This window comes from Oncorhynchus mykiss, chromosome 29 (assembly GCF_057628025.1).
Source record: "Oncorhynchus mykiss isolate SJ-2025 chromosome 29, ASM5762802v1, whole genome shotgun sequence".
Classification (NCBI taxonomy): Eukaryota; Metazoa; Chordata; class Actinopteri; order Salmoniformes; family Salmonidae; genus Oncorhynchus; species Oncorhynchus mykiss.
This window is the reverse complement of record NC_143050.1, coordinates 47,189,136-47,201,317: the sequence shown is the minus strand read 5'-3', so window position 1 is coordinate 47,201,317 and position 12,182 is coordinate 47,189,136. Positions and strand designations below refer to the sequence as shown.

At 43.3% G+C, this 12,182-nt stretch overlaps 1 protein-coding gene across 5 annotated transcripts in view; it reads right to left on the bottom strand.

Annotated features, from left to right (window-relative positions):
- Nucleotides 1–7,585: 7,585 nt before the first annotated feature.
- Nucleotides 7,586–12,182, bottom strand: part of LOC110509536 (pro-neuregulin-1, membrane-bound isoform) — a 68,100-nt gene continuing 63,503 nt past the window's right edge. For all 5 annotated transcript variants that reach the window (XR_016493450.1, XM_021590454.3, XM_021590455.3 and 2 more), the window contains 2 exons: nucleotides 10,655–10,855; nucleotides 7,586–8,945 (listed from right to left, as the gene is read on the bottom strand). Coding sequence is in view for 4 of the 5 variants with exons in the window: in XM_021590454.3 (XP_021446129.3) it covers nucleotides 8,240–8,945; nucleotides 10,655–10,855 (907 nt within the window). In the remaining variant the exon portion in view is untranslated. The remainder of the gene's footprint in view (nucleotides 8,946–10,654; nucleotides 10,856–12,182) is intronic.

Sequence of the window (12,182 nt, the reverse complement as noted above, 5' to 3'; positions counted from 1 at the left end):
GGTGACGTCAACCGCCGAACCCCGCCTGAAGAAGGAGAGGGACCAACTTCGGCCGAAGTCATGGCAGAAATATATAAAACGCTGATTAAAAAATCTGTAAAAAAAAAAACACTAAATAAATAAACACTAAATAAATATATATCTGTTGATACATTTCAGATTGGGCCATCATCATTACAAACATATAATTTAGGGGGGGAAAGCCTTCATAACATAGTGTCATGCTAATGCTGGCGACAAGCAGATTGAAGAATGTCAATTATTATGAGGAAATTACCATTTGGAAACAATTAATCTTTACGGGTTGGTGATGTGATCATGTTGTAAAGAAAATCTGTCTAGTTACCTATTCATTATAGTGATACATTATTGGTGACAGTCTTCGGCAGGCCATGAATACTCATTCAACCCATATCTCATGTGGTTCCTGTCTAGCATGACTCCTAAATGTATCCTTGGGATATAACTTACATATTATATAATAAAATATGTTAATGTTGATGATTATTTTTATTTATTTATTTATTTTACCTTTATTTAACCAGGTAGGCAAGTTGAGAACAAGTTCTCATTTACAATTGCGACCTGGCCAAGATAAAGCAAAGCAGTTCGACAGATACAACGACACAGAGTTACACATGGAGTAAAACAAACATACAGTCAATAATACAGTATAAACAAGTCTATATACAATGTGAGCAAATGAGGTGAGAAGGGAGGTAAAGGCAAAAAAGGCCATGGTGGCAAGGTAAATACAATATAGCAAGTAAAACACTGGAATGGTAGTTTTGCAATGGAAGAATGTGCAAAGTAGAAATAAAAATAATGGGGTGCAAAGGAGCAAAATAAATAAATTAATTAAATACAGTTGGGAAAGAGGTAGTTGTTTGGGCTAAATTATAGGTGGGCTATGTACAGGTGCAGTAATCTGTGAGCTGCTCTGACAGTTGGTGCTTAAAGCTAGTGAGGGAGATAAGTGTTTCCAGTTTCAGAAATGTTTGTAGTTCGTTCCAGTCATTGGCAGCAGAGAACTGGAAAGAGAGGCGGCCAAAGAAAGAATTGGTTTTGGGGGTGACTAGAGAGATATACCTGCTGCGAGCTGAGATAAGGGGGGACTTTACGTAGCAGGGTCTTGTAGATGACATGGAGCCAGTGGGTTTGGCGACGAGTATGAAGCGAGGGCCAGCCAACGAGAGCGTACAGGTCGCAATGGTGGGTAGTATATGGGGCTTTGGTGACAAAACGGATTGCACTGTGATAGACTGCATCCAATTTGTTGAGTAGGGTATTGGAGGCTATTTTGTAAATGACATCGCCAAAGTCGAGGATTGGTAGGATGGTCAGTTTTACAAGGGTATGTTTGGCAGCATGAGTGAAGGATGCTTTGTTGCGAAATAGGAAGCCAATTCTAGATTTAACTTTGGATTGGAGATGTTTGATATGGGTCTGGAAGGAGAGTTTACAGTCTAACCAGACACCTAAGTATTTGTAGTTGTCCATGTATTCTAAGTCAGAGCCGTCCAGAGTAGTGATGTTGGACAGGCGGGTAGGTGCAGGTAGCGATCGGTTGAAGAGCATTAATTTAGTTTTACTTGTATTTAAGAGCAATTGGAGGCCACGGAAGGAGAGTTGTATGTCATTGAAGCTTGCCTGGAGGGTTGTTAACACAGTGTCCAAAGAAGGGCCGGAAGTATACAGAATGGTGTCGTCTGCGTAGAGGTGGATCAGAGACTCACCAGCAGCAAGAGCGACCTCATTGATGTTTACAGAGAAGAGAGTCGGTCCAAGAATTGAACCCTGTGGCACCCCCATAGAGACTGCCAGAGGTCCGGACAACAGACCCTCCGATTTGACACACTGAACTCTATCAGAGAAGTAGTTGGTGAACCAGGCGAGGCAATCATTTGAGAAACCAAGGCTGTTGAGTCTGCCGATGAGGATGTGGTGATTGACAGAGTCGAAAGCCTTGGCCAGATCAATGAATACGGCTGCACAGTAATGTTTCTTATCGATGGCGGTTAAGATATCGTTTAGGACCTTGAGCGTGGCTGAGGTGCACCCATGACCAGCTCTGAAACCAGATTGCATAGCAGAGAAGGTATGGTGAGATTCGAAATGGTCGGTAATCTGTTGACTTGGCTTTCGAAGACCTTAGAAAGGCATGGTAGGATAGATATAGGTCTGTAGCAGTTTGGATCAAGAGTGTCCCCCCCCTTTGAAGAGGGGGGTGACCGCAGCTGCTTTCCAATCTTTGGGAATCTCAGACGACACGAAAGAGAGGTTGAACAGGCTAGTAATAGGGGTGGCAACAATTTCGGCAGATAATTTTAGAAAGAAAGGGTCCAGATTGTCTAGCCCGGCTGATTTGTAGGGGTCCAGATTTTGCAGCTCTTTCAGAACATCAGCTGAATGGGGAAGGCTTGGGCGAGTTGCTGTTGGGGGTGCAGTGCTTTTGACAGGGGTAGGAGTAGCCAGGTGGAAAGCATGGCCAGCAGTAGAAAAATGCTTATTGAAATGTTCAATTATGGTGGATTTATCAGTGGTGACAGTGTTTCCTATCTTCAGTGCAGTGGGCAGCTGGGAGGAGGTGTTCTTATTCTCCATGGACTTTACAGTGTCCCAGAACTTTTTTGAGTTAGTGTTGCAAGAAGCAAATTTCTGCTTGAAAAAGCTAGCCTTGGCTTTTCTAACTGCCTGTGTATAATGGTTTCTAGCTTCCCTGAACAGCTGCATATCACGGGGGCTGTGCGATGCTAATGCAGAACGCCATAGGATGTTTTTGTGTTGGTTAAGGGCAGTCAGGTCTGGGGAGAACCAAGGGCTATATCTGTTCCTGGTTCTAAATTTCTTGAATGGGGCATGTTTATTTAAGATGGTTAGGAAGGCATTTAAAAAAAATATCCAGGCATCCTCTACTGACGGGATGAGGTCAATATCCTTCCAGGATACCCCGGCCAGGTCGATTAGAAAGGCCTGCTCGCTGAAGTGTTTCAGGGAGCGTTTTACAGTGATGAGAGGAGGTCGTTTGACCGCTGACCCATTACGGATGCAGGCAATGAGGCAGTGATCGCTGAGATCTTGGTTGAAGACAGCAGAGGTGTATTTAGAGGGGAAGTTGGTTAGGATGATATCTATGAGGGTGCCCGTGTTTAAGGCTTTGGGGAGGTACCTGGTAGGTTCATTGATAATTTGTGTGAGATTGAAGGATGGCTGGGGTGTTAAGCATGTTCCAGTTTAGGTCGCCTAGCAGCACTAGCTCTGAAGATAGATGGGGGGCAATCAGTTCACATATGGTGTCCAGAGCACAGCTGGGGGCAGAGGGTGGTCTATAGCAGGCGGCAACGGTGAGAGACTTGTTTTTAGAGAGGTGGATTTTTAAAAGTAGAAGTTCAAATTGTTTGGGTACAGACCTGGATAGTAGGACAGAACTCTGCAGGCTATCTTTGCAGTAGATTGCAACACCGCCCCCTTTGGCAGTTCTATCTTGTCTGAAAATGTTGTAGTTTGGAATTAAAATGTCTGAATTTTTGGTGGTCTTCCTAAGCCAGGATTCAGACACAGCTAGAACATCCGGGTTGGCAGAGTGTGCTAAAGCAGTGAATAGAACAAACTTAGGGAGGAGGCTTCTAATGTTAACATGCATGAAACCAAGGCTATTACGGTTACAGAAGTCGTCAAAAGAGAGCACCTGGGGAATAGGAGTGGAGCTAGGCACTGCAGGGCCTGGATTCACCTCTACATCGCCAGAGGAACATAGGAGGAGTAGAATAAGGGTGCGGCTAAAAGCAATAAGAATTGGTCGTCTGGAACAGAGAGTAAAAGGAGGTTTCTGGGGGCGATAAAATAGCATCAAGGTATAATGTACAGACAAATGTAAGGTAGGATGTGAATACAGTGGAGGTAAACCTAGGTATTGAGTGATGAAGAGAGAGATATTGTCTCTAGAAACATCATTGAAACCAGGAGATGTCATTGCATGTGTGGGTGGAACTAATAGGTTGGATAAGGTATAGTGAGCAGGACTAGAGGCTCTACAGTGAAATAAGCCAATAAACACTAACCAGAACAGCAATGGACAAGACATATTGACATTAAGGAGAGGCATGCTTAGTCGAGTGATCAAAAGGGTCCAGTGAGTGGAGAGGTTGGTTGAGGGTCACGGTGATTTAGACAGCTAGCCAGGCCATCGGTAGCAAGCTAGCATAGGATGGAGGTATGTTGTTAGCCACCTCTTGCGTTCGGTAGATTAGTGGGGTTCCGTGTGGTAGAGGGGATTAATCCAAATCACACAACAACAACAAAAATAAGAACAATAGATATAGTTATAGAGGCCCGAGAAGAAAACATAATAATAATAAAAATAAATAAATTGTCCGATTGTCTACTCAGATAGCAGCCGGTAAGACAGCTAACGGTTAGCGGGCCGCAGATGGGCGTTCAGGTAACGTTGCGACGGAGGAGCCAGCCGGATCTCCTTCGGGTAGATAACGTCGGCAGTCCAGTTGTGAAGGCCCGGTGGGGCTACGCGTAGGCAGCAAAACGGGTCCGGATAGGTGACTGCAGCCCAGGAGTGAATGATGGAACTCAGGAGTGATTGACGGAGCTGGCTAGCACCGGAATAATTGATGTTTGCTCCGGAATCGACGAAATCCGATTGTCACACGGATAGCAGCTAGCTAGCTGTGAGATCCGGGTATGAATGTCCAGAGAGCAGTTGAAATCCAGGGACATGTAGAGAAAAATTGGTCCGGTGTGTTCCGTTCCGAGCCGCGCTGCCCCGTACAAAACTGGCGATAGATTTTCGAGCTAAAGGATAGCTGATGACCACAAACCGTGGTTAGCTGAATACTAACGATTTGCCAGTAAAGAAGCTAACTAGCTTCTGATTAGCTTCTGGATTAGCTTCTGGGCTAGCTCCTGGCTAGCTTCTGGCTTGTTTCTGGCTAGCTTCTTGGAGTTTCTGGCTAGCTTCTTGGAGGATTACAGATCTGAGGTAAATAATACTTTTTTATAAATATAAATTGGTGAGGCGGGTTGCAGGAGAGTGTTTTGAAGATGAGTTGATGGAAAATAAAAATAAAATGTATGTGAAAAAAGTTGTAAATATATATATATATACAGGACACGACAAGACGAGGACAAAAGACGTCTGAACTGCTATGCGATCTTGGAGAGAAAGATATTACACAGAACACAAAGTCGGACAGCTGAAAACAAATATGTACAGTATTCACACAAAATAACAGATTGGATAATGTAACATCCAAAATGTTTACATTATCCAAAATGTTTAGTAGGACAAAAATGCAGAAATTGAATACTAAAACACAATTGAAACAAATGAAAAAGCTTTCGCTATGTACCTTATTGGTGCTTTATCATTGATCCCCAGAATGCACTACCCACAGATGTGTTGTTGAAAGACTGAGTCATATATTCAATCATTCATTCAGTACATATCTCTACAATTTGGACTTGCAAGTCATGAGATGTGGCTATAGTGAGAACAAGAATCGTACAGAGTATTGCTTAACCAGAGATGACTAAATATATCTATTATATAGAACGCAATACACAGAATAATGGCAAGGATATACATAGTGCATTCAGTAAATGTCCCAAGATACTAACCGTTACCCAATTTACCCAATTATTTTTATTTGATTTGATTAATTCTTCTAAACTCAGCAAAAAAATAAATGTCCCTTTTTCAGGACCCTGTCTTTCAAAGATAATTCGTAAAAATCCAAATAACTTCACAGATCTTCATCGTTAAAGGGTTTAAACACTGTTTCCCATGCTTGTTCAATGAACCATAAACAATTAACAATTAACATGCACCTGTGGAACGGTCATTAAGACACTAACAGCTTACAGCTGACACTATAAAGAGACCTTTCTACTGACTCTGAAAAACACCAAAAGAAAGATGCCCAGGGTCCCTGCTCATCTGTGTGAACATGCCTTAGGAATGCTACAAGGAGGCATGAGGACTGCAGATGTGGCCAGGGCAATAAATTGCAATGTCCGTATTGTGAGACGCCTAAGACAACGCTACAGGGAGACAGGATGACAGGATGGCAACTGAGATCCTTTATAGCAAAGACAGACCCATCTAAACTCACATGACAAATAACAGATCTTAGGAACATTACACAAAGCAAGATTTTACTTTAGAGAGGAGTGTCCCATAGCCTGACAGCATTGGCTATAAATTATCATTCAGTTTGCCCTCTTAGACGAAGTTCTTATCTCGTTCTTGGTACCACTTAGGACCAAAACATTACTCATCCAATGGCATATATCAATTGTCAATTCTAGATACTCCCATATCAAACACAGCCCCTCCTGGACAAGATCAGAAAAGACAGTGAGCCTCTTAGGGCATATACTAAATCAAGATAAGGGCAACCTCAGAGGGGACGTGTAATAGTTACAGACACATTCCCATAAGAAGACAAGCCTGACCTCTCCACTCTCTGGGCCCCTAGTGACTAAGCCATAGCAGAGAAGGGATAACTGCAAACTGCCAACAGTATTATCCAAAAGAAAACATCCTAATGACAAATATCTCACATAAGCATTATTATATAAATAAAACATCTTATTTATCAATGTTACCTAACTAATTCTGATTCTGCTACCACACCATGTGTAACAACACCTGCACACGGTCGGTACATCCGAACATCACACCTGCGGGACAAGTACAGGATGGCAACAACAACTGCCCAAGTTACACCAGGAACGCACAATCTCTCCATCAGTGCTCAGACTGTCCACAATAGGCTGAGAGAGGCTGGACTGAGAGCTTGCAGGCCTGTTGTAAGGCAGGTCCTCACCAGACATCACCGGCAACAACGTCGCCTATGGGCACAAACCCACCGTCGCTGGACCAGACAGGACTAGCAAAAAGTGCTGTTTACTGACGAGTAGCAGTTTTGTCTCTCCAGGGGTGATGGTCAGATTTGCGTTTATCGTCAAAGGAAGCCTGTACACTGGAGCGGGATCGATTTGGAGGGGCAGGATCCGTCATGGTCTGGGGTGGTGTGTCACAGCATCATCGGACTGAGCTTGTTGTCAGTGCAGGCAATCTCAACGCTGTGCGTTACAGGGAAGATATCCTCCTCCCTCATGTGGTACCCTTCCTGCAGGCTCACCCTGACATGTCCCTCCTCAATCCCATTGAGCATGTTTGGGACCTGTTGGATCGGAGGGTGAGGGTTAGGGCCATTCCCCCCAGAAATGTCTGGGAACTTGCAGGTGCCTTGGTGGAAGAGTGGGGTAACATCTCACAGCAAGAACGGGCAAATCTGGTGCAGTCCATGAGGAGGAGATGCACTGCAGTACTTAATGCAGCTAGTGGCCACACCAGATACTGACTTAATTTTGATCAGGGACACATTATTCCATTTCTGTTAGTCACATGTCTGTGGAAATTGTTCAGTTTGTGTCTCAGTTGTTGAATCTTGTTATGTTCATACAAATATTTAATCATGTTAATCAGATTACACATTCAATATTCTTCCAGGTCATTGGTAATTAATGTGTTATTAGCTAACAGGCCAAGAAAAGCATAAAAAAATACTAAATAATACATTTTATTTTACCATTTGAGTCAACCAAAAGTGAGTATGGAAATCTTGAAATAGTGTATAAAATGTTGGTGCTGTGTTAGGTGAACACTAAATACTTTGTTGTATGCACCTCTGTAAGTAGACTATGACTGCATTCATGTAAATGGGGAGAAATGACATGCACTTGAACACATAAGCAATATCGCAGATTCAGTAGAATACCATTGTATTGAGCTTACAGTGAGTAGTTCATACAGGTATATAGGTAATCCATAGTGCTGGTGGATTCTTTTGTTTTAAGGGTCAGGTAGCAACGCCAACAGCGAGAAGAAAATTATGAATATATGGACCAGAGTCATGATGCAGTTCCCTTAAGCACATCAAATGGAAATTAAAGGCACCATTAATATTTTTCTCCATTGAAATACTCTGAACCATTGGTATATAGTAGTGTATATGGCACTTTCTTTCATGACATGAGCATGTTTGTACACATTTCTATTTATTTATAAAATATTTTTTCACTACTTTGCTAAAATAAACGTTGTCTTTCTTTTTTTTTGCAAATATTTAATTTATAGAAAATAAAAGTTTAGTGGTGACTATTATTTATTTTTGAAGTATTTTAAGTATTTTTCTAAGCAATATTTACATTTTTGACATTATACAGCAATTGGATCTTGGTTGGCGATGATGCTGGATAACCTGGCTTGCAGGTCATCCTGTGGGGAGAGTCGGAGTGCTGGGTAAGTTCTGCAGCTGTCTGTGAGTGGCTCCACACCTGCAGCCATGTAATCCTGTAAACTCAGGAAGGGCGTGTCCTCTCCCACGCAACAGTCCTCCTCCGTGTCGCTCTCCGAGCTGCTCCTCGCCGTACTGCTGACTCGGTCGTTGGACTCCGTTTTGTGGCCCGCCGTGTGGCCATTGGGCTTTGTGCTATTGGCACAGCGGCCATTGTTGTTGTTTGTGAGTTTTTTAGGGAGGCTTTGCGGGGGAACGGTTGGTACCACAACCGTGGCGGCGACCGCCTCGTACTCCTGCGTTGTCTCGTAGTTGTCGTTCTCGACCATCCTCAGCGGGCTGGGCGGGGGGCTGTGGGCCTTATGGCCATAGTTGTAGTGGGCACAGTTCCTTTTGGACTGGCTGTGGTGGTGGTCGGGGCGCGGCGGCTTGTCACGGGGCCACAGCGTGGTGGTGAACAGCAGGGGGTCCTCCTCTTCGCCAGTGGGGCTGACTGCCACCGAGGGGACTGAGGTGGCCAGGCTGGACAGTGGGGCCGAGATCTCAGAAGGAGGGGAGGCCGGGGTCACGGGAGAGAGCAACTCCACAGGAGACAGGCGCGTTGGGGTGGTCATTGCTGATGCATACCTGACAGACAGGACCAAAAGAGAAGCCACTATCGATTAGGAACATAAAAGTGAGAACACACAACTGTATGCATGGACACCACTTGAATCCTTATTAGGGACACATGCTTTTTAGCTAAAATAACTAAATCCATAGCATTACATTTTGTTCCCTATAGGTACAGTCAAATCCTCAAGTGCACATCCGATGAGCGTAGGCTCCTTTACTGAAGTGCAGTGCAATTCACCAGTCTCCACTCAAATACTTTATTTTTTACATTCCTCTACTCTTGTTCAGGATACACATTCATTCCCGATCCATTTCATCAAGCAGGTATAGAACTGTATAGGCCTTTCTCTTAGTATGTGTGGGGAGGACAGAGACACAGATGTGAAGAACACTGGAGCATTTGTCTCCGTCTGCCCCAGCCAGTCATTAGAGTTATGTGCACAGATGGGTTCTCTCTGACTCAGTGTGGCCTGTGACCTTTGCTGCACAGCTCGACTGACAACACGGTTACACCTGCGCTCATCAGCACCACATTGGTTTACTAATGAGCATTTATGAAGTCATCATTGTCCATTAGGTTTGATCTAGGAGGGACTGTTTGTGAAGTCTAAATATAGGTGTAATGTGTGCTCCATCTCCGGCCTCTAGGTCACCAGGCTGCTCATTATGGCGCACACCTGTCACCAGCGTTACTCGCACCTGCACATCATCAGACTCACCTGGACTCCATCACCTTCCTGATTATCTTCCCTACATATTTCACTCCCTTTGGTTCCCTCCCCAGGTGTAATTGTTTCTGTTTCCTGTCTGTGCATTGTTCGTGTTTCAAATCAAATCAAATGTATTTATGAAGCCTTTCGTACATCAGCTGATATCTCAAAGTGCTGTACAGAAACCCAGCCTAAAACCCCAAACAGCAAGCAATGCATGTGTAGAAGCACGGTGGCTAGGAAAAACTCCCTAGAAAGGCCAGAACCTAGGAAGAAACCTAGAGAGGAACCAGGCTATGTGGGGTGGCCAGTCCTCTTCTGGCTGTGCCGGGTGGAGATTATAACAGAACATGGCCAATATGTTCAAATGTTCATAAATGGCCAGCATGGTCAAATAATAATAATCACAGTAGTTGTAGAGGGTGCAGCAAGTCAGTACCTCAGGAGTAAATTTCAGTTGGCTTTCCATAGCCGATCATTAAGAGTATCTCTACTACTCCTGCTGTCTCTAGAGAGTTGAAAACAGCAGGTCTGGGACAGGTAGCACGTCCGGTGAACAGGTCAGGATTCCATAGCCGCAGGCAGGCACATTAGTTTCTTGTTTTACATTATGCTGTGTTTATTTATCGAAACACTCCCTGAACTTGCTTCCGGACTCTCAGTGCACATCGTTACAATAGGACAGCTCATAGGAAACCTCTAATAATTAAAAAATAACTATTTCATTCAGAAGAAAGAAAATGATAGCATGGCAATGGAAATACCACAAATCTTGGATTAAATCTTGGTGATATATAAAATTAATGTTATTCCCTAAACATGATATCAAGTATAATCTCTAAAATATACCTTATTCTTAAATGGATATCTCTATTTAACTCAGTGTCTGCCACTTCTTAATGACCTATCATTAGTCACAAACCCTCAATTAGTTGTATGGGCTGAAGGGAGGTTATTGTGTGTAAAGCAGCACGTAGCACCATTAGCTACATTAGGGCATCTTTCTCCTACCTGTCTCTGAACAGCGAGTCCCTGGAGGAGTCTGGCGTGTCTCGGGTGTTCTTTAGGTAGACACTCAGGTCTCTGGCGCCGCCCGTGGCGTCCAAACGACCCCGGTGGATGGGCGTGGCGTGCCGGCTGTTCTCCATTGATGACATCACCAAGACAGAGCAGCTGTGAGATGAGGCACTCTCGCTGTGGCAGTTGCTCCAGCTGAGGGGAGACAGAGGAGAATGAAGAGGGTAGACAGAAGAGGGGAATTAATTGCTTCTCTTAAATTATGCATAACACTGGCTGCTTCAGACCCTGATGTAAGCTGTAAACACGTTAAAACATGTCTATTGCAAACCTGGGTTCAAATACTTTTAGAAATCATTTCAAATACTCCAGCTGGGCTTGATTGAGCTTGCCCGGCTTAATGGACCAATAAAATAGTCCCAAATCTGCTATAACTGCCGTTCTTACACTCCAAGCAGGCTAGAACAAAACCACAAAAGTATTTAAAGGATTCAAATAGCACTTAAAGTAGTTTGCAATATCAGTGGGCTTTGTGATGAATATCAGTGGGCTTTGTGATGAATATCAGTGGGCTTTGTGATGAATATCAGTGGGCTTTGTGATGAATATCAGTGGGCTTTGTGATTCATCTGATTCAATAAATGAAGGAGCAGAGCTGGCTTTTTTCCCCAAAATGTAATTTAAGGTGCCCCAAAGCTTTTTACTATCATTCTTTATATTGTCTCATGGTGTAGTTTCTTTTCATTTTTATTTAGTTTCGTCACATGATTTCTTAATTTGAAGTACATTTGCCAATCAGTTTGGCTGCCAGTCTTAATTGCCATACCTTTTGCCTCATCCCCCTCAACCATACAATTTTTCAAGTCCTCATCAATTCAAGGGGATTTAACAGTTTGTATAGTCATTTTCTTAATGGGTGCATGCTTATTAGTAACTGGAATAAGTAGTTTCATAAATGTGTCACGTGCAGCGTCTGGTTGCTTCTCATTACACGCCACAGACCAGCAAATATTCTTTACACCATCAACATATGAATCACTAAAAAGCATATTTTATCGCCTCTTATAAACTATATTAGGCCCAGCCTTTGGAACTTTTGTTTTCCTAGATATTGCTACTATATTGTGATCGCTACATTCCATGGATCTGGATATTGCTTTGGAGCAAATTTCTGCAGTATTAGTAAAGATGTGATAAATACATGTTGATGATTTAATCCATGTGCTGTTTAAATTCAAGGTCAGAATACGCATGGAGAGAAAAGATCATAAAGAGATCATTACGTTCAATTTACGTGCCTTAACTGGGGTCGGAATTCCCCCCAATGTGAATTCATTGCTTTTCAAACCCCTGACATAAACGGAGAGGATAGAGGAAAGGAGGAAAAGTGGGGTTGGCTGGGGTGAAATGAGAAGGATTAGGATAGAGTAGAGAGGCTGTAATGCATGTTGACAGTTATGACAGATTGACGGAAATGAACAGAACATTAGGACTTTATCTTTGACACATTATTACAGTATCT